The 22977-nt window shown below is 39.1% G+C and overlaps 1 protein-coding gene across 1 annotated transcript; it reads left to right on the forward strand.

The window, feature by feature from the left end:
- Positions 1-238: 238 nt before the first annotated feature.
- itgbl1 (integrin, beta-like 1) lies at positions 239-22501 on the forward strand. Its single transcript, XM_085920620.1, has 11 exons — positions 239-335; positions 2554-2756; positions 10659-10805; positions 11621-11743; positions 11925-12065; positions 14757-14897; positions 15060-15206; positions 20019-20135; positions 20901-21047; positions 21161-21274; positions 21984-22501. The coding sequence occupies exons 1-11, from the start codon at positions 244-246 to the stop codon at positions 22070-22072; spliced, it is 1461 nt and encodes a 486-aa protein (XP_085776746.1). The 5' UTR covers positions 239-243; the 3' UTR covers positions 22073-22501.
- Positions 22502-22977: the final 476 nt, after the last annotated feature.

Here is a 22977-nt window from a genome sequence, read left to right on the forward strand (position 1 = left end):
AGAACGTTTCAGTTTGGCAGTTTTCCCCTGTAGAACTCTGGGCCAGGACTGCTGCGCCTGAGAGTCACAACTAATGAAAGGCACTTGTAAGAGAAGAAATCAGGCCAGCCTGCTGCTTTTTCTCTCCACCATTCGTTTTCTCTCCCCTCTTTTTTTCTTCTTCTTCCTGCAACTGTCAGCAAAGGGAGAGTGGGAAAATTCCTTCAAGCTACTTTAACTTCAGGTTAACTGAGGGATCTAAACATGCACACTGAAGTTTGGGTGCAGCCCGCGCTAGTGTCGCTGATTCTAATTCTGCTCTCTAGCGTGGAGGACACATTGTTACAGTCTGTGAGGTGAGTTTCTGCATAACTTCATACTCCACATGTAAAAATATGTTTTTCGTGTTTATTTTGGGGTGAGTTGAGGGTGCTGTGGGAAAGGAGGTGCCGAATATGCTGACATAGATAATGCAACATGCAGTGCAGAAAAGTTGACGATTGTGTTTGTACTTTAACTTTTTGGTGTGTTGTAAACTTTGGAGTCTGACTTTTAAATCTGTCTTTGTGCAAGTTTTGTTATTTTTGATTCAAACTGAAGACAGCAATCCAAAAACATCTCAGATCATTTTAGATGCATACTACATCTATATGAATACATGTGAGTTGGATTATCATGAATTAGTTGAAATGGTTAATTGTAATAACAAAAAACTTTATTCAAAACAATCATTTTATTTATTGAATAGTATTTAGTTTCATTTATTACAATTATTTGAGTAAAAAGAAATTCTGAATACTTATAAAATTGAAATACATAGTCATCATATCTATAGTTTTAGTTAACATCTATATTTATTTATACAATCGCTTTGCATTCACAAGCAGACATATGCATGCTACCACCATTCATGTCAATGCAATTTTCATAATATTTAACGTAACGGTTTGTAATATGAATTAAATAAACACTGATAGACACTTCATTAGGCAAATCTACAATTTCGTCAGAATGAATGTAACAGATTTCTCATTCAATAATGCTCGATTTTAATTGACACTCAGAGGAGTATTACCTTAACAATATGATTGCTATTTGTGGTTGTGCTTTCCAGTACAGTATTATTCTGTGATTGGCTTTGATGATTCTTTTGATAGGTACAGGAATAAATGTTCAAACCGTGCATAATATTATAGAGGCTCAAACTGTCTTTTTCTCATCCAGTACTGTACATTTGAGTACAGTCCATTGGATCTCTTGGAAGTGTTTGTTTTCAAACATTTACATAGGTTAATTCATTCATTCACTTATTCATTCGAACCACTTATACTCACGAGGGTGGCAGGATTGCTGGAGCGAGCCAATCACATCAGTCTTTGGGCAGTAGGCAAGGTACGCCCTGAAAAGGTCGCCAGCCAATTGCAGGGCACATATAGACGAACAACCATTCATGCTTACAATCACATCGACGGACAATTCGGAGTGGTCAATGGGCCTACCATGCATGTTTTTGGAATGTGGGAGGAAATCAGAGCACCCCAGTAAACCCATGCAGGCATGGGGAGAACTCACAAACTCCACACAGAAAGGCCAGAGCTGGAATTGAACCCAGCACTTCTGAACTGTGAGGCAGACGTGCTAATCAGTGCACCACCGTAATGTTGTGGCAACTTCCCTGCTGAATGAAAGGTTTGTTACAATTTGCATCATCTAGGTGTTTTGTCCAATACTCTTGCATTAATTGGTAAACCCCCACACATTACCCACAGGGAAGCAGCCACAGCTTTCAATTGGTTCTCTTTTTTTTTTTCAAAGAAGTATAACAATATAAGAGCTGCAGTGGGTGTAAGTCATTCATTCATGAAGATCCTGCACTGTTAAAACAAAAGCGAAGTGGATGGAGGTGTAGTCTTGGCAACTAAAGGAGAACAAAGGCTGCTAATTACAATGTTGGATACATGTGACATCCAAAAGTGAGCAACCTGAAAAGAAGATTAAATTCATCAGTTAAGAAGTAGTATGCCCAGAATCTTAATTCGGCATCTTAACGAATTGTATTCTTTTAATGTAGCTGCAACAGTTTGGAGTTTGACCTTTTCTGTCATACTACACAAACTTCCGCAAAGGCGATGCTTGTGTGAGTTCAATGTGGAAGACCTGAATTGCGCAGCTGGTGTAGGACAGATGACTTCAACCACACTCTTGTTGACATTCACGCAAATGGCATGGAATAGATTCCATTACCTCAACCCCTGCTCATTGGCAGCAGATGTGAGATAAATGACCCCAACCCTGGGTTACTATTAGTATAGTGGTTCATATAGTTGACTTGTGCATTCAATTCTTATTACCTCAATTCCTGGTAATGCAGTTGTGCACATGGTTTAGTTTTTTCTGGATCTTATGTGCAGACCATCTTTGGTTATTGGTAGCGTTGTGGTTCACATAACCGACGTGCAAATCGTCTTCAATAGAAAATGTATGGGGTTTTTTTGGTAGCGCAGTCATTCAAATAGTTGACTTACTTTTGTCTTTTGGTAGATAACCCTTGCTCTTCTCTGTTCTTTTTATTAGCCAGGTGGCTGGCGTGTGTCGACTCTCCACTGATTCTTCCCTGCGTCGCTGCCGGACACCCGATGGCAACATCTGCAGCGGGAGGGGCAAGTGCGACTGCGGTGTGTGCGTGTGCCAGGCGTCAGATCCAGAGAAATTCTATGGGCCTCGCTGCGAGTGCCATGACTGGGTCTGTGCCACACACAATGAAAAAAATTGTAATGGTGCGTACACAAAGCGGATGTCATGACATATGCAACACAAGCTGATGATTCACTCAAGGTGTCAAAAGACATCCCAAAATAAACAGTACTTTCTGCATTTCTGCTACAACATAAGCGGCTTTTCCATTACTGCAGGGATGAACAACATTTTTTTGGTAAAGTGTGGAACCAATTCCCATGGGCCAAGATGATTCGCCTTGACAATAACAGGCCATGTTGTTTCTGGTTGTGGCTCAGTTAAAAAAAAAAAAAGTGTATCTGGTGCCTCAAAATTTGTTACCTTATCGGAACAGCGAAGGTTGCAGTTTTTCTTTTCCAGTTTGTTGATCGCTTTGTACTTTTTAGGATTCTGTGGAAGGAGGAACAGCTCAGTCATGAGTCATGTTACAAAATTAGAAAACAAACAGACAAACAACTCAAAATCATGTCCGTACTAAAATTGCACATGGTGTTCACTTAAAAAAAAAAAAGATATTTCTAGTGTTTTATTACCATTCATCTTTTCAAAATATTTTAAAATGTGTTACTTGTGTCAGATTTCAAAACTAGTTATTCATCAATTTGTTGTGTAATCTATACTGTATATAATATGAGGCATTCGTACATTTATTTGGGTTGATAGTCATGATGGCCCTCCAAAGAAAACTGTGAAGACGATGCAGCCCATGACAAAAAATGAGTTTGACACGCCTGCATCATGGAGTCACCATCCGAGTGGTTCAGCGCATGCAACATGGGTATATTTCCCCACTCAGTAACAGTATGAGTGGGTGTCTGTCTTTATGTTCTGCAACTGACTAGGAGCCAAAGTCAGCTGGGTTAGGCTCCAACTGCGCACAACCCTGAACAGAATAAGTGGTATTGGAAATGGATGGATGCACGATTGCACAGATGGTGCAAACTTACCTTTTACTACGATTTCTGAAAGAATAAATGGGTGAGCTGCATTGTATTTCGTTCTATAGGCCTGTTTGTTTGTCATACTGCAGGTGTGTGTAGTTACCTACATCCAGATGTCAGGGTTGAATAGTCAAAAAAGGTGCAGTTGCGTAGGGGAGCGGGTCAACAGTAATAGAGATATGAATAGGCGGTGGTTGCACGTGATGACTTTGGGAGTGATTTATTTGGCCAGACAACACGGCTGCCGCGAGAAGCTCATTATGGTTCAACAGTCTGGAACAATGAGGCCCGACTTTTCGGCCCCCGATAATGGGCTTTCACTCACCGCTGCACTGCTTGGCATCTGAGGAGGGATGGTGTTTCACACCTTGACGCACAGTAACGCACCAAAACACACTGACATGTAAAGGATCGGGAAATAGCGATCCCACAGTACCATATACAAGTGAAATAGAAATATTATCAAAGCTGAACAAAGCAGAGTCAAGCTCCTTGCTTGTTGTCTAAAACAGGTTGCCTATTTCTCACCTTATCTCTGTTGCCTTTCAGTTTTTCAAAACGAGTGGCTCTTTAACGTTGGAGATTTTCAATTTGCCGATATTGCAAACTCTTCAAGATTAGTTATTTTCTTGAGTATGTCGAGAGGATTGTACCTTCAAAGGCAGGGCTTTTGTTACTTTTATAGCTTTCAGTCGCAACTCCATAATGCCCTGCCTCTTTTGGTTTCAGTGCTTGAGGGTGTTTTTAGTTTTTGTTGTTCTGCAAAAAGCGGAAGTGGAGGAGGTATTATAAGGACATATAATGTATGGCATTCATTCACATGCAGAATTATCCATTTTCTATTTAACGAAGCTGAAAGAATACTAGGGAAGATGAGAGAAATAAATACATACTAGGGTCTCTGGCATTTTATTCACAGCAAAGAAAAAAATATTTTTTGTAGAACGATATGCATAATTCTCTTTCTTTTTTCCATGTTATACTACTACTACTACTACTACTACTACTACTACTACAACAACTACTACAACAACAACTACTACTACTACTACTACTACTACAACTACTACTACTACTACTACAAATAATAATACTACTAATAATAATAATAATAATAACAATAATAATAATAATAATAATAATTATTATTATTATTATTATTATTATTATTATTATTTATGTACATATGTGTGTATTTTGTTTCTTTTTTTATGGGAGCTCACCCTTGTGAAATGTTCCTTTTCACCAATGCTGTCAGGACATGTTTTCATTTGATCTGAGGAAAAAAGAAATATGGTAAACATAGTGTGAAAGAAAGAAAGTCCGAGTGTAGACAATTTCAGTGAGCACATGTAGGATTTTACAGCTGGCCTAATTTTGTGTCATACATTCCAATACAGTATTACATTATTTACTGATTGCATGAAAACGGCCTGTTACCCCAAACATCCACTGTGCTTTGTACGACACTTGTTAATTAAAATGAAAATGAAAATTTAAGGTGTACCTCGTTTCAGCAAATGTCAGGATTAACATTGAGCAGAACAACATTATGGTAGCCTTGCCCAACATCTGCTCACCAAATGTGCGAAAATGTCATATCGTATTCTTTCCATGTTTTTTTCTATTCCCTCTCTTAATGTTCATCTCTTTATAATTTGAGGAGATTTTTTGCAAGTCATGGAATTTCCATAATGTCCTGCCATACAGAAATTGTTTACAAATCCATCACAATAACATGAGAAGAAAACAGAGCAACTGGGGATTATTTCACATCTTTTTTGAATAACTTGTGGTGTTCAACGTGGCACTGGCTTAAAAAAAAAATCTCTCCCTCCCTCCTCACTGAATAGCCACGTGAAGTCTGTTCCACTCTCTCCAACTTTGACTCACCATGCTGAGGAGTGTATTTTCCTCTGCTGTGTTTATATGGACAGAAAATTGGTTCTTCTTTGGCCTATATGCCCCAACAGTCAAAGGTTTCATAAAAATAGTTTAGGTATTTTAGCATCATTGTTGCTAACTCAATGCAATCAAAGCATAACCCTGGCCTCACTTGGTTGAGCTACAGTAGAATCATAGAGGCTGAGCCCAACTGCTCTCCGATCCAGAACTATCCTTATTGTTGCAACCTCTGTACTTTTTCTGGCTTGAGCCTCTGGGATTTCAGGCTTTACTGCCAAGAGGAAGCAAACATCCCACCCAAGGGCCATTGTGTCAACAGCAGTACACATCAAATGCCTCCAAATGTAGTACAACAATGACATAACTGCAATTGGGTTTTGGAAGTACGATGCCAGATGGAATAATTTGCCATCATCACTCATGTTTCTCAAAGTGTGGTCCATAGACCACAAGTCAAGTCAAGTCAAGTTTATTTGTATAGCCCTAAATCACAAGCAGTCTCAAAGGGCTTCACATAGACAATCAATTGACAACAATTCTCAAAGCATCCCCTGATCTTAGGCTCCCAAAAGGGCAAGGAAAAACTCAAAAACCCCTACCAGGGGAAAAATGAGAAACCTTGAGAAGGGACCACAGATGGAAGGATCCCCCTTTCAGGATCACCAGGCTGCAATGAAACCCCAAGTAGTCTGTGACTAAGTCACTTGCAGTTTCAACTCCGGGAACTTTACATGAGAGTGAGTTTAGGCCCTGAGAACTATTGGGTAATTTATCAAGGCCAAAATATCTTGCAAAGGAGGTAGGGGGTAAGTACAAAAGAGGTCTAAAAACTTTTAGGGTGGGATTAGCAGCACCGAACATATCGGGCTGCATTTCCTTTTAGCAACTTAAAAATCCTGCAGTTGAAATGTTCTAATCAGATACACACTGCTGACTCCCCTGCTAAGGTCCTTGGACTTCTGAAAAACTATCAGCCCCCAAGAAGGTCCTCCAATAGATTTTAGTCCCAGGGTAAAGTTCCAGTTCCCTTGTATTGCCTGGAATTAAAAGATTCCATAAAAGGTACCTGGAATTAAGTGTAAATAAGTATATATGAAGCAAACCTTACTTTCAACCAGTACCACTACCGTGTCCGCTGTGTACTGTTGGAGTAGTTGTCAGGCCTATTGTTTTCCATTATTTGGAGCTGGAACATTAGTTGTTCTTTTACTTCAAATACATATTTTACATTCATATGTTTTTACTTGAGACATTGTAAGCGAGCCATTCACTGTGCAGTGAGTCACCTAATGAGTCCAATGTGGGCTGTTGGGAGAAAAAACGCCAGTCAATTCTTGACAGTCCACGGTACGCCACTAACACTTTCTGGGGATGAGACAAGTGGCAGAACATCCTGTCTGTTTTGAAACATAATAAGCCAAAATGAGAGTGTTTCTTTTACAGGGTGGCAGTTACAAATATGAGTGTCTGCTGTTGATTTTTTTCTTTGTGGTCTGTCAACATGAGATGACTTCCTCTCACCCTCAAACACCCACAAGGATAGCGATAATTAGTCACAGAAATGTGCAATTGAGAAAATTAAATGGATATGTAATATCCACAGTACTGTATTATGCAAAATGATTGGACCGCCACTAGTTTTTCACATCAGTTATTTTGACGTAGGAGGACAATACTTGTTAGAAAGTTAGTTATAGAGGTTTAAAAAGCGAACAAAGAGCCTATTAAAGGAGCTGTTAGCTGTATAATGCAAATTCAAGCTTTCCACAGTTAATTATGGGCATATGGTACTGTATATGTGATCATAAATAATTTTTGGCACAACGGTATTTATGAAATTGTTATTTCTAAGAGGTGTTTGGGTGGCTAGTTTTCTAAGCCGGAAGTTTGACGCCTGGCTCATTAAAACCGAGGTGCGTTGAATGATTGCTGACAAAGTATGGCATTTCAAAATTGCATATAAAAAAAAGATCTCACCTAATGCATCACACATCAAACTGATACATGAGCATATTTGCGGGCGTACATGGAAACATTTGATAATTTTTGGGGTGCACCAATATCAGAACAGTCACATATAAACTCCAGTTTCAAGGATAGCTGCTCTGACAAAGTGGGCATGTGTTTAGTATGCAAGGGCGGTACAGGGCGACGTTGCTCCTCCTTTTATAAATATTTCACCTCTATTTAATAATAGATGAATTTGAAAGATAAAATTTAGAAAAAAATAAAAAATAATAAGAGTTCCATTTGATTAGTATCAGTCAATTAATACCAATCCAGTATAATTGACTATGTAGTCATTTACAATAAGTCATTTGAACCACATAAGGGAAATCCAATAATCTGCTGAATGTAACAAACTATTGCACGCATTACATAAGCATTATTCAATCCTTGGCAATGTTCTGAGTGCCATTCTTGTTCAATTATGTTTTGTCATTAAGTAAGATTGTATGAGTCACCGTCCTCTCCTTGTTCATGGTAGCACTACATCGCCAGTTAGAAACATCTCTGGTCCTAATTGGTTGTCTCCAAGGATTGCTCAGAACCTGATTGGCTGGTTAGTACTGAGTGAGTGCGTTTGTGAAAACGTTTGTCTGTGTGTAGTAGCGTGGGAAGCAACATTCCAAAGACAGAGTGAATTACGGAGAAGGGTCAAGTGTGAACAAGACACGAACGTTTCCACAAACAAACTTTCAAGCAGATAAAGTGGTTTATCACAGACAATTGTACAACACTGCCGACACAAGACAGATGGACGAACATAAATAAATAGATTCATTCAAAACATGAATACATTCAATTCTGATCTGAGAAATGTATCAAAGCAGGTGATAAAACTGTAAAAGCATGTTTTTGCATGTGTGCATGTATTTTGTGTAGAGAGAGAAAAATATTTATCATACATATGATTAAGAAGTGTCTGGTCGTATGTGGCCCCCCAGTCACACTTATTGTGTCCCTCTCCATCATTTAAGATACCCGTTCCTGCAATATATAGATAGATCTACTTTCATTTGTCAAATTCTCAAAGGTGTACGCAGCGATAATGAGGATGGATGGGGGACAAGTCTGCTAATGATTGATGGACAGCCCTTGAGAAGGACACTGCATTTACATGATGAATGAATCGGGAGGATGATTGAGTGTGACGAACAGGGGCCCCTTGTCGCCAATTGCAAATAGAGCATTATTTTGATTCTGCCATTTTGAGTGGTGGCCGCATCAGCTATGTTGCAGCGGCCTTGCCAGAATTGGCACTTACAATTCAAATTTACCATCTTTATATTGTATTATTGAAAGGGGAATCAATTCAAATGTTTTTTCTTTTTTTGTCAGAATAATGGTCTATCCTGCCAAATTAGTCAAAATACGGTATTTTGATCAACATCGTCCTTGATGACTTATCGCCTTGGGTTGTTTTGTAGGTTTTATTTTCTTTAAGGCACATCATTGGGAAAAAACTAGAGGTTTGATAATGACTAAAGTGGAAACATCAGGATTTGTGTTTTTTAATTAACAAACTACTGTCTAGTTTTGGGAAAATGACAGCTAGATGTTTGGAAGATTTGTTTGGAACCACGGTTTGCATTCTTGGCAGATTTATGATTTGATTGGTACTCAAGCACTGCAGAGATAAATTTCGTACGAGACTATCATTTGCAGTCTTGGTTGAAAGATTGTTATGACTCTAGTGGCAAAAAAATGTCTACAGTGATGTGTTTTAGTGTTATGTATGCATGTCTGCCAATTTATTGGTTTGCTACTTTCTGGGTCATGACAAACGTTGTAAAATAGGAATTGATGGATGGACTATTTGCATACTGGGGTGGGGAAACAGTCCCTTGGTGATTTGACAATCGAAAAACGATAATGAGTTTCTCCAATCAGTCATTTTTTGTACTGCTTGTCCACATTAGGGTCGTACTGCAGCGGTGCTAGAGCTGATCCTTAAGGTGGGCAAGAGGCAGGGTACAACAAGGACTGGATACCAGCTACTAAGAATCAAATTAGATACCAAAAGCAAAATGTTCCCGTCATGATGGCTAATCGAGAAAATGAATTCTTAGAAAATCTTAAAACAATTGTACCATTTATTCTTGTACTTTGTCTATTGGATAGTTGTCAGGTTCTTTTCTGCTTCATGCCGAATAATGTTCGGAGTAGAGACACGACTGCACACTTTGCATTCTTGGACAGGAAGAACCATTCCCTCGTGATTCGACTGCCAAAAATAACAAATAATTTTGGCTAACAAAAGTAAAACGATGCAATGACTTTGAGTTGTTTAATGTTTGTAGGCTATTTCTTGGTTCATGGAAAACGACGTAGGATGTAAGATACAGACTGGCTAGACACCGCTGTTTGCATTCTGGGGTGGGCGGAATGGTTCCATCATGATTTGAGAGAATACATTCCTTTTGAAAGAAAATGAAAATAATTGTGTTGAACCAAATTTGTTTGTTTTTCCATTTGATAGTTATCAGGCTTTTTTCTTTTTCATGGAGAATGACATTAGAAATAACAGCACCATTTGCATTCTGGGGAAGTGGGGAGCAATTCAATGGTGACTGGAATGACAAAAGACATTTGTTTCTCTAACAAAAGTGAAAAGCTCATGGAGCAGTGTGTTTGTGTAATATAGGTAGGATACTTTCTTGTTCATGGAGAACAATATATGAAACAAGGAATAACACACTGTATGCGACCATTTGCATTCTGGCCTGGTGAGGAAGCTTTTGTTGTGACATCTCTAGTTCTCGAGTTCACTGAAACTGACGTAAAACGTTAGGAATTTGCACATTGGACCTAACCATTTTTGTAGCGGAGTGGTCGAAACTATTGTGGTGAACATTTTAGCCACTCCAGTACATTAACTAACAGCAATTGGCAAAATAATAACTCAATATGGTCCTCTCTTGTCAGAGTTAATAACATTTACATGCTATTAATGTGTTACTTAAGGAGGCACCTCAACCTCCTCCTGCAAATCCACAACAACACCCCTCCTTATATCCTGGGCTTTGCGGTCCATTTTTAACCACAGCATTTTGGCATAATAAACAGCATGCAGTGTGTGCCATTTCCCTTCAGATCACGGCTATTGCGACTGCGGGAAGTGCGAGTGTGACGACGGCTGGTTTGGGGAGGCCTGCCAATTCCAAGAGGAGTGTAAGCTTTCTGCAAAGAAGAGCAAGGAGCAGTGCAGAAACCCTCAGGGGGTCGTATGCTCCAACAGAGGTACAATGTTGCATTTAGTGATAAATTATTCATTATTCAATTTAATATTAAGATTAAGAATGAGTTGGCATAGTTAAAGCATCAATTGATGCCTGTGTTTATCTTCAAGTGACTCACCAACCAAACAAACAAACATTTGTAATTGCAGTCATAATGGGATACTGATTACTCGTTATTTATTATCAAATGGTTCAAACCTCTTGGTAACAATTTAGTAAGACTTCATATGAAAGGTAATGCAATGCATATTAGATAATTGACACTATTTGGGGATAATTGAAAAAGTTTTATACTCATAATGAAAGTCAAGAAATTCAATGGAAATATTTGATATCCTCTCGGCAGTTCATGAGTGGTCTAAAGGAGAAGACATTCTCGTACATGGATATGCCTGACATCTGCATAGCAATGGAAGGAAATGCCATGTCTTTGTAGGATGGAACCGAGGGACACTAAATCCAATAAAAACAGCAAGGGCCCCAAAATAGACCCCTGTAGAACACCATGCAACAGAGCGACAGAGCGGGACTCAAAATAATCCAGGCTAACACAAAAAGGTCTGCAAGGAAAATGTGAACTCAACCACTTTAGAGTGCTACAAGGGATATTAACCTGGTGCTAAAAATGAGCTAGCAGAATATTGTGGTCCGCCGTATTGGACACTGCAGTTACATCCAACAAGACTAGGCACACATAGTCTCCATTGTGTATGGTCACAATTGGGTGTTAGAATCATAATATGATGTATGTGTTTGAATTTTCTCCCTTACTCTTCCTGTGACATTCACGTGACGGAAACTTTTTGTTTTGTAAAGGGACTTGCAACTGCGGTAGCTGCATGTGTAACAATGAAGACAACAAAGGCCTGGTGACGGGAACCTTCTGTGAGTGTGACGACAGCGAGTGTCTGGATGAGGAGACTGGTGAAGTGTGTGGAGGTACGTGCCAAAATTTCCATGTGGACAAATATAATATTGTATTCTGACAGCAACGTTATTTAAAGATAGAAAATCAAAATCATCTCATGTTTTGATAAATATTGCCATTTTGTATTTGAGTGTCAATATCCTCAATACGAGTGACCTCATCAGATTGTTGCATGATGCACTGTGCTTCCAGGCCACGGCCAGTGTTACTGTGGAAACTGTTACTGTGCTGCTGGTTGGCATGGAGACAAATGTGAATTCCAGTGTGACATCAGCCCATGGGAGAGCAAACGCAGATGCTCATCTCCAGACGGCAAAATCTGCAACAACCGAGGTCTGTTCTTGCGCTTTGAAGCCACAGGGCAACTCCAGTGACTGGTATTTCTTTTTAAATAATTTATTCAGTCTATAAAATCTTACTAGAATGTCACTGTAGAGTTTGCACGACAGAATAAAATTAAGGAATTAAGGAAATAATGAATAATTAATGCTAACAGGCACTATATATACTCAAACAGAAAAATAAAAAAATGTATATATATATATATATATATATATATATATATATATATATATATATATATATATATATATATATATATATATATAGTACGTGGATATGCTGTAACGATAACCATGCAGTGATAGACTAAAGGATCATGGAATTAAGTGAATAATAATGATTTAAAAATTCGACCATTGCTCATGATCCACTACATTTCCAACAGAACTTTTTTCTTTCCTGATACAATTAGTTATAGAGCACTACTGTACTGTGTTTTAGACAGAGCCCCTTTGCAGATCTCCTATTTCTGCCTAATTTAACAAGCGACACAACACTGTCTGTGTTCACGGAGTGGAAGGCCTTCATGATGTAGCAGTAGAGACAAAGGCCAGACAGAATTTACAAGTACGACTAAAAGCAACGAGCCGATGACTGGAGGTTCTGGATTTTAGGTTCATGTTGAACAAAGTTTTAAACTTCCTATGGTTGCATAAAGCATTTTGTGTAAAATGGATGAAAAGGAGAGAGGAAATCAGACAGGCTGCTTGGGTTGCAAAGCTCTTGAAAATGATTTGAACATTTTTAGCAAAGTTGGGGAATTTTTGAAGTATTAAAATTCATTCAGGGTCCCACACAACTATGAAACCTTTTAGTCCAACAAATGAAAAATTCAACACTATATTGAACACCCTTATAAGCCCCATCCTTTATTTTGTAAACAGCTAGTTTAGTCTTGTTTATTCCAACAATGTCCCAAAGAAACTTTTAAAATTCAAAGATTTTTGCAACAGCAATAACAGTGGAGGGTAGAGTGATTATCGGTGAGGATGAGGGTCAGGATAGTTATTTGGGACGGGTCAGTCAGAAGATTGGTGAGTCCTTGTGGAAGAGCTTGGGAAGGTGAGGTGTGAAAAGTAAGGATATATTGGGGGGGATTGGGGATAATGGGGTTTGTCAAAAAGGTCATCAGGGAAGCAAGATGATGTCAACCCGAACCATTTGGAGGTTACTTGGGGGGGATAAGTGCGATTATCGTGGAAGACGGGAGGGTCTTTCGGAAGAATATGGGCTCAATTTGGTGTGTGGGAAGTCATCTACAAGGATGGATGGACTTCAAACGCAATTACACTTCAGAACAATATTTCTTCACATAGAGGCCTATGCTGGAATTGACTCCTGACCCCAATTTATTGCCATATATCTCATCCTTTTCAATAAATAAATGCCAAAGTCAAAATAGTAGCTTGATTTATTTCACTGTACTTGCAACATTACTCAGTGTCAAATGACTAATGTGTTTGTAGACCTCACCCGCAGAGAATATGTGACATCTGTAGAACTAATATTTACAGTGAAGGATAAAACAAAAAGATCTACTGTGCATTTCAACTTCACTTTAAACTAGTGCGTGTGGGAAATTAAAGAATGATCTGATGACTTAGTCAGTGATGGTGTAACAGTTCATTTGCCTGACTTCCGTGCAGGCATCATGAGTTCTACAGGGTAGGAAAATATAAGGAATCGCCTCATAATAATTAGGATGTCCGGTTCTCTGTTGGTGAGAAAAATAAATGAGAACTTACACTGTTTGTAATTTCCATATTCATTAAAAGGTATTTGTCGTAAAAAGCATATATATTGTACATAGTCTATATTGCATCAATCTAGATGTTTTTTTGGCGGGGATAATTTCTCTTTAGATACTTCACAGTAACCTTCATCTCCCCTGTGTGAAAAGCTTGACTGACAGGAGACAGTCGAGTAGCACCTCCATCCCCCTCGCTAATAATACCCTAACTGGCATGCTGTCAAACTGCTCACAGCTCGATGGTGGCGCTTTGGGCTAAATGCATGCATTAATACACAGCAACTGTTCACAACTGACTCTATAGGAGGACTGAGTGCATGATGGGAAAAAAATACAATCGTCAAACTCTGTGTTGGAAATAGAGGTGTGGATGTTGCAGTATTTGTCTCTATCCTGTGACATGAAGGTAGATGGCTTGTGAAGGGAGTTGGGGTGGGGGGTTGAACCCTAACCAGAGGGCCAGATACATGCTTAAGGGCTCACCAGCTGGCACACTTCCCCCGGGCATAGTCATGCTCTGACAAGCAGTTATACCACGGGATGCTGCTGAGCCAATGCTGTGATTCTACTACATACTGTCCATACTGACAACTTGCTGGAAAGATATTTTAAAATATTTTAAAAAGTATTATATTTATTCCTGTCCCTTAGAGGACGGAGCCAGACCACACACATGCAGGTAGGAAAGAAGACTCACCAAAGGTCATCTAGAGGTCAGCAAAGAATGTAGCACCACTTGAGCTGGGGAAGCAAGGAGGATACCTTGCTCAAGCGTTAATTTCCCATCACTGAGGACAAAATGAAGACTTTGCTTAAGATCGTGGTTGGGCAAACCATCTCAGTTGATCCCCCCCAGCGATTCGAATTACAAATGTAACCTCGTCGGAACTGCAAATTAAATAAAGTTTTGTGCATGTGTGTATGCGTGTTAGGCACCTGTGTTTGTGGGGAGTGCAGCTGTTATGACGTGGATCCCTCTGGTGATTGGGGAGATATTCACGGCAACACCTGCGAGTGCGACGAGAGGAACTGCCACGCCACCTATGACCGATACACTGATGACTTCTGCTCAGGTGACATGATTCGTCATTGGACTAATTAAAAAAATGAATAAATAAATAATGGGAAAGTGACAAAAGTGAGTGTCAGAAATGACAAACTAGCTTCAATTTACTGGTAGCAGCTCATGACAACTGTATCAGGGTGTTTGATGCAGCTCCCCTCCCTTCCTCCAGGTCACGGACAGTGTCACTGTGGCAGGTGTGACTGCAAGGATGGCTGGGCTGGAAAGAAGTGCGAGCATCCACTCTCCTGCTCCATGTCTCTGGAGAGCAGCCTGAAAAAGTGTCGGGGAACGTCCAGACTGCCCTGCTTTGGACGAGGTACACCGGCTTCCTTCCACCCTTGCGCGCCTGTTGCCATGGTAACCCCCTGCGCTCAGCACTCACCTCCCTCTGTAAAAGTGGGTCATTTCTAGTGCCTATTTTCAATCAAGCTGACCACAACAAAGAATACCAACTACTGCACCTCTCTGACAATGTCAATCAAAACAGGGAATCATTATTGATATTATTTTCTATTGGATGTCTTCAGAGTAGGATGACTGTACCTATGGACGAGCCTCAAAGGACCACATGAGTATCTTGATGGCTTTGTTTTTTTTAAGCAGCTCACCAGTGATGGGACATTGTGGTTTTCTTGGAATGTGATAGAGATTTGAAGATATGTCATATTTTTTTATATTTGCACTGAAAGAAGTATTATATTTACTCAATTTGATTTAATCTTATTGCACAAAATAAAAGCATTTGGATCCAAATATATATTTTTAAGTAGACTAGTAGTGTACTCATTCACATGCTTTTTAGTTTGTGCAACTAATCGATGAAATGAAATTGAAATACATTCAAATTTGTGGATAATAATAATGTGAGAAATAATTGACATGACCAGTGTCTTAACACAGATGAACATAACAATATCAACAAAGGTTTATGTATTTAAAAAAATAATAACACTAATATAATGATATTATATTATATAATATAAAGTATATATTTAGTAATATTTCAGAACTAAGGGTTTGGTTCAGCAACAACAGGTGGGATTTATTTTTTTTCCAATGTGAATAACATATATAAATAAATTCAAATACAAAATCTGCATTGCATATCCTTTTATAGGTGAAAGTTGAAACCAAAAAATTTAAATTTCTCAAAACATGCTGTGCTAGAAAAAAATTTAAGTTTTTTTTTTTTTTCATTAGCACCAAATATACATCTGGGAATACGATAAGACATCTCTGATCAAAATTTGTTGTTACCCAATTTTTTTGTTATATAATTCAAGCAGAAGTGTATACCACATTAACCCGGTACACGAGAGGTAGCTGTTATTTTCCAAAAGGTTCATGACCCCTGCTTCAGAATGAACTGTATCTAATAAAGTTGGGGCGTTTGCTATAGCAACGACAAAGTTACAGTGAACAGGTGGTGGGTTCATTTGTGTGATTTATGATGCTGTATGATTCATTATCAGCCCTGCTGGACAGCAGAAGCCCGTTGTCTTGCATCCCCTAAAACCACTAAACAATTGGATACGTGCTGGAAAGTCACGCTACCGCAGCAGATGTGGAGCTTGCGTCTTCTCGGTGGACCTTTGTGGCCTGTTGATTGATGACAGTCGGTTAAGCAAGTGGCAGGACAAACGTGACAAGGAGACACTAACAAATTGATTTTTTTTTTTTTTTTTTTTAATCTAGCACATTTCATCTACAAGCGGGGAGGTGTTAAATCATTGTTTTTTTAGACAAGCTGAAGTCATAATATATAATAATCATACTTAATAGAGTCTAAATCATTTTCTAATTGAGGGAATGATTTCCAATTTGTTGCCATTGTGACCCTGGAAAATTACACTACTGGTTTGAAACAACTCCTCTGATGGTGCTACGTTGATTTTTGGAACTTTACTGGTCAGGAATATTTTAGTGGACATCCTCTTGGACACCGCTCATGTTGTGTTAGACTGGCATCTGTTCTAATGGATTTTTGTACAAAAAGTTAAAGTTGTATGCATTCAATTCTAGTAAACATACCTGATCAAGAAAGCTTCAAAATCATGCTAATGGGTAACATGGAGAATAATTAATGGAGTAATTTTTTGCAACATGGAGAACAAAATTTCTGCAACCAACACGGTCACCCTGGGACCTCAATGGAAGGATGGTGATCGGTGATGTACAATTCAGTGCTAATCCAAACTAGGATTGTCACCCTTGGTGAACGTCAACAACATGCCACTGAAGCTTCCATTGCTTCCAGACATTGGTTTGATGTGTCCAGTCAACCCCCCACTTTAACATAATGAAGCAGAAGAGAGGAACATGTGACAGCAGACTTAATTAACTCCAACACCTCCAGCGGTGCCTTTAAATTATCTCCACAAGCTGCAATAAAATGGAGTTTTAAACTAGAACAATGAAGCCTCGTTAAAAATGTCATCACTGCTCATTCATTGGCTGCTGGCATCTGTTTAATAATTAATGACCTGTATCCCTTACTTTTGAAGTCCATCAGTGTTCAAACTAAACACTAAAACCTGTTTAAAGTATTAAGATTTAAAAGCAGGCTCTGGCGGCTAGAAAAAAGCCACTTACATAAAACTGACTGTTGCAATCACACTGGCTTTAGCTACAAAAGCTGCAAGAAATTCAGTGAAGGGAAGTCAGGCAGCAGAGAATAGGAGGCATGAATAGCGGGTGCAGATGGCAACTTGAGCGGAGAAAAACCCTGAAATGTGAACCAGCCGCTTGAAGGCTTTTATATTCTTCTCCCTGAGACACACAGGCACATTCTTTCCAACATGTGGTATTTCCTCTGGGAACCACCTGCTTTTATCATTGGGATTCCTTTCCCAAGTGATGGGAAAACGATGAACGGGTACAGTCTCGTGTCTGGCATTTGACGTCCAGAGAAAGGTCAAAATTAAAGAGGGTCACTGCAGTTTATTTTGTGAGGTGATGCTTAATAACTGTAAGGCTGACTCTGAGTGACATTTTCGATGCGATTTCCCTTCCCGCTTAGTCTCGGGCAGACTGTATGTGTCATCCCGATGACTTGTCACTTGACTGGTCTCCAGTTGGTACTACTAGTACACTCCCGTTGAAACAATGCTGATGGTCACCGACTAACATCCTGGATTGGTTTAAAATAATTAGGACAATTCTGAAGAGTTGTAGCTTGACCATAACACCAATGAGCCAGACTCATATGCCCTCAGGGTGTCTTTTTGGTGGAAGGTTGGAGGACTTTTGGTTGGCTTCCATTGTGAGTCTAGCTAGACAGAGGCGTTTTTTGCTCCATCTGTCCCTTTTGTTGGAGCAAACTACATTTTAGTTACCAAATAAAGAGACAAGTAAAAGAGAATGGCAAATGTTGCATGTCCTCCATTGTCGATTATTAGGTGGCCTTCCTCTTTTCATTGGCAGTGTCGCTAAAAGGTATTCAGAGTCCGTAATATGCCGCACTTTTTCCTTCACTCAGTCTCTGCAAGGTGTACTATGCTGCCCAGTGACTCAGCCAGCCGCCACACTCTCAAAATTGCAAAATTTAATTTGCTACGCCCTCAAACACTTTCAATGGTGTGCATCTGCAGGGTTAGCCATGAAAACTCAGACAAATTTGTCTCTTGGCAAGCGTGCGCTCATGTGACTTTTTCACAAAATGTGATAAGCGGAACCACTCCCACACACACAGACACACACACACAGACACACACGTACACTGACGCACGTATACAGAGACTCTCTCTTTCCAGGTGTGAATGGTTCAACAGGCGGATATAATCGATAAGGCAAGGGTGTTATGACATCAGTGGTTACCAGGGTAACCGACTCCCTTGCACAGATGGTGCCATGCTCTATAGTTCTCTGTGTATGTGTGTTTGCACGTGTATGTACTTGCACAACTCAAAAATTTTTACCCAGTTCCATGGCGGCAGCAAATAGTTTCAGAAATATGAATACATTTTATAATATGATCATACGTACGTTTCCAGTTCACTTCTTAAAAGAGCTTGCGTGCTAAGTGTGGTGCACCCATAAATATAAATATGTGCTGTCTCCTATTGTACGCTCTATTGCTCCTTTATTGGGTACATTTGGTCAACTGCTAAACTACTGAATGTCAAGTCAACCAATCACGCAGCATTATTGTCTATAGCAGGGTGTCAAACTCAATTTTGTTGCTGGCCACTACATAGTTGTGGTTTCCCTCGTTGGACCATTAATGACTTAAATAGAAATGGAAGTCCCCTCATATTATGTCATACACACAACAGAATCCAATAATAAAAAGTTTAACAATTTTATAATTTATTTTGAAAGTGGCATTGTAACACAAATGTGTTGCAATATCTCACTTATTAAAAGAAAGAATTTTAACAGGGAACATTGAGTTGACACATGATTTGCCTTAAAATTATGTGGCTGTATGTGGCCCCCGGGTCTCGAGTTTGACAACTGTTACCGTAAAAGGAAAATGCAACACCGTGCAACTGAATTGGCTTTGACGCTGTCACGTTTATTATTTTCAATGCCGTCGTTTGATTTTGGTGACATGTCATAGCCCAAACAATAAGTTGCAGCACTAAACACTGAGCTAGGCTACAAGAATGACAAATGGCTGTATTTTTTTTTTCTTTATCAAAATGAAGGTGGAGTTTTCTGTGATGCCCATGTTTTACACTGGTTAAATTATTTGACGCATGGGTATCAAATGTGTTAAATAATACAGTTTGCTTTAGTCATTGAATTTCAGATGATAAATATTTATGGCATGCGATTTCAAAACAAATAATCAACCAAATCAAACTCATTGCGTGTGAGTTCAATCTCAATTCCATCTCAATTTCTCAAGTACACCACACACTATGAGCAGTAAATAAATAACATGCTAATTTTCTCCTCATCAGATGTTGTATTTATCGTATCCCCACCATTTCATTTCATTCCAAAGTCAATAACCACAGCACTACTTGCCAAGCTTTTCATCCTTGCAAAACCTTTCTGTCAGCTTTACTTATTCTTTGCAACTCTGCTACACAAGTGTTAAGTGCAAACACATGCTTTTGACACGTTACCCACACTTAAGACACAAAAGAGTCAGAGTCATCTTTGTCTGTGTTTTTTTTAGGTCAGTGTCAGTGTGGACAATGTACTTGTCACCCACCTGGGGACAGTCGAGTTCATGGCAAGAACTGCGAGTGCGACGACCGGCAGTGCGAGGACCTCTCTGGCGAGGTTTGCGGGGGTGAGTGCACATGCACACATAATTTCAAAGAGACTCTTATCAAGTACAGAGAAACGGCAAGAATCGAGAGAGATTTGTCTGGACTCATAAATGGTGCGGCTTTTTGGAACCTAAACAACATTGTGACGCAAACACATAACAGTTTACTGCAGCGCTAAGTGCAATTAATTGACACTGTTATGAATCACAAATAAATTCACAAATAATTGTCTTTGTCCAGGGGGAAAAAAAAAAGGGAGGTGTCTTTGGCCTTTTTTTTTATGCAAGGCGGAAGCTAATTGAACTAAGAGGGTGCTTCCATCAATGACTCTTTTTCTGTGCCTTGACTGATTGAAGTAGTCATGCGTGGACGGCTATTGCCGCAATATGAAACTGCTCGCTGCTTTTAATTTCAGAAAATCACATGGTGTGCACAGACACAGAATCAGCCACGAAAATGTCAGACTGACATAAAGGAGTGCCATGTACAGTTCAAGTTGGTGCAGCTGTAAAGATGTTTTTTTCATGTGCATCTTTCTCACTTAAGTTGTTAGGGTGTATTCTTGCCTATAGGAAATAATACAAATAGAAAATGCCAAGATTATGTCAAGATTATTGATTATCCATCAGAACATGACTTAATTACAATTTTAACATTTTCGCCTGTCATCTAGGTCGGGTTGCAGAAGTAACTGAGAACTGTAGCCAAATTGTGAATTCTATTTACTGCCTCATTCAGAATGATGTCTCCTATAGACCAAAGACCCTTTTAATTTCCGCCACCAGGTCATGGTTATTGCTCGTGCGGCCGCTGTATCTGCGAGGAGGGTTGGTTTGGCAAGCAGTGCCGCTTCCCCAGGTCATGTGACCTAACTGACACACAAAGCAAGGAGCAGTGCGAGACGGCCGATGGAGTTCTGTGCAGTGGCAAAGGTAACTCATGAATGTTAAAACTAATTTGAAGATTTTATATTATTTATTATAATTCTGAAATCGAAACAGTGTGTAAGTTCATGTATCTAAGAATGTGGTCCTGTAAAATCCAGGTTCCTGTCACTGTGGCCAGTGTATCTGTTCTACCAAGGACTGGTGGGTGTCCGGAGAGTATTGCGAGTGTGACGACAGAGAGTGTGACAAACATGATGACCTTGTCTGCACAGGTATACTAGTTGAACCCAAATTTTGTTGGATTTTATACAAAAAAGTGCTTTGTATGTATTATGGATGTTTTCCATTGAACGGCACGTTGCTACTAAGCTTAAGATAGCTTGTAATTTTCCTTTGGCAAAAGGAGGTTCTAAGTATATTTTTAGGTACTTTTCTAGTAAAGATAAGAGCTGGTCTCGCATATTTTTTTTAAAAAATTTGAATTTGGTACCATTTGGAAAAAAACATCTAGGCTCCATCTTGACAAACTCATGGAAATCACCAAAATGCCCGTAAACGCATAACGGCAGACTGTGTTATCATGCAATGGTTTTGGAGATTTTCTCGTTGGTCATCTATGACAGACCCACAAAAAAGCTGCAAAGCAAATTTTCCTACATAAAACTGAACTGGTTTCAGGGGCTGAGTTTTCAAAACATTTCAGGGAGCCCAACTGAAGCAATTTTTGGGGGTCACACCTCAAACTAACCTTGAATTCCAATCAGGATGAACACACTTGCAGAATATGGTACATTTTTAAATATTGGACAATCCTGAAAATAGTGATTTGTTTGACCCAATAATGACAACTCCAATAAACACCATAAAAAAAACATAAAAGCCAGCCCAAGTGATTCTCCCAGAGCGGGTCAGGGTGTGAAAAGAGGTACCTTGTTAAAAGGTCCATGTCTTTCACAACTTTTTCTTTCTACGTCATTGCAGGGAATGGATTGTGCAACTGCGGTACCTGCGAGTGCTGGGATGGCTGGACTGGAAACGCTTGTGAAATCTGGGTGGGGGCCGAGTACTGAGACCCCAAGGGCGACAAGGAAGAACCAAACCTTGGAGAAGCAAAACATGGACTTGTTTTTATTTCTTGTATTGTACTGGCTACAAACTATTATTTGTAAAATTGGATTTTGATCTATAAACATCTATTTGTGTTTCTTTATGACATAAATGCAAAATTGGACGCGAGTTGACAAATTAACACAAATGAACCAATGGAGGCAGAGAGTAGGCGTTGTTTGAGCGTTTTTATTTCTTTAGTTTTTTTTTTTAAATAAAACATTAAATGCGTCGCATGAAACGACATCTTGCATGAAAAACAATGCAAAGAAGATCTTAAACATACATACATGGTTACAAATTTGGTTTATAACATGACATAACTCCAAATGGGCATACTTGCAATGGTATATAGTATTATATATTTGTTTTTAAAAAATAAATCATCTCAATAGTGACTCTTTCTTTAGCTTTCCCTTAAAGAACAAGACTCAGACTTCCAGGTATGAATATTTCTCACTGACTTGGGAGAAATTGAAGGGATGTACATGCGCTATATGCACTAAAGTAATGGGACGTAGCCATTGAACTGGAAGTGAAAATGGAAGTAAATATAAATTTGGTCCCCCTTTTGTATTTTCAACAGGTGCGAATCCTCATCCATTCAGGGGAACATTTATGAGTTTAATGAGGCTTAGGTCAGGTTCCTAAGAGGCAGGGTGATTACATAATTGTTTAAGCTGTGTTTTCTAACCCTTTTGTCCGTAAAGTGCCACACTTGAGAAAGGGGACCAATCAGATTTTTTTTCCCTCTTTTTTATTTTTTAAATGAATATTAGGTCACACTGAAAGGAAAGACACGATGAGCATAAAGTTGTAAAATTTTGAGAGAAAAAAGTCATATTCTCATTTTTTTTTCTTTACAGTG

Source organism: Syngnathus leptorhynchus, chromosome 9, assembly GCF_054491065.1.
Source record: "Syngnathus leptorhynchus isolate UIUO chromosome 9, UIUO_Slep, whole genome shotgun sequence".
In the NCBI taxonomy this organism is placed as follows: domain Eukaryota; kingdom Metazoa; phylum Chordata; class Actinopteri; order Syngnathiformes; family Syngnathidae; genus Syngnathus; species Syngnathus leptorhynchus.

What these genes read in the sequence shown, in the direction of transcription:
- itgbl1 (XM_085920620.1), top strand. Translation starts at nt 244, where the DNA reads ATGCACACTGAAGTTTGGGTGCAGCCCGCGCTAGTGTCGCTGATTCTA. An exon ending in ACTGCCCTGCTTTGGACGAG is followed by an intron (nt 15,207 to 20,018) that starts GTACACCGGCTT and finishes TGTTTTTTTTAG; the next exon opens with GTCAGTGTCAGTGTGGACAA. An exon ending in CTCTGGCGAGGTTTGCGGGG is followed by an intron (nt 20,136 to 20,900) that starts GTGAGTGCACAT and finishes TTCCGCCACCAG; the next exon opens with GTCATGGTTATTGCTCGTGC.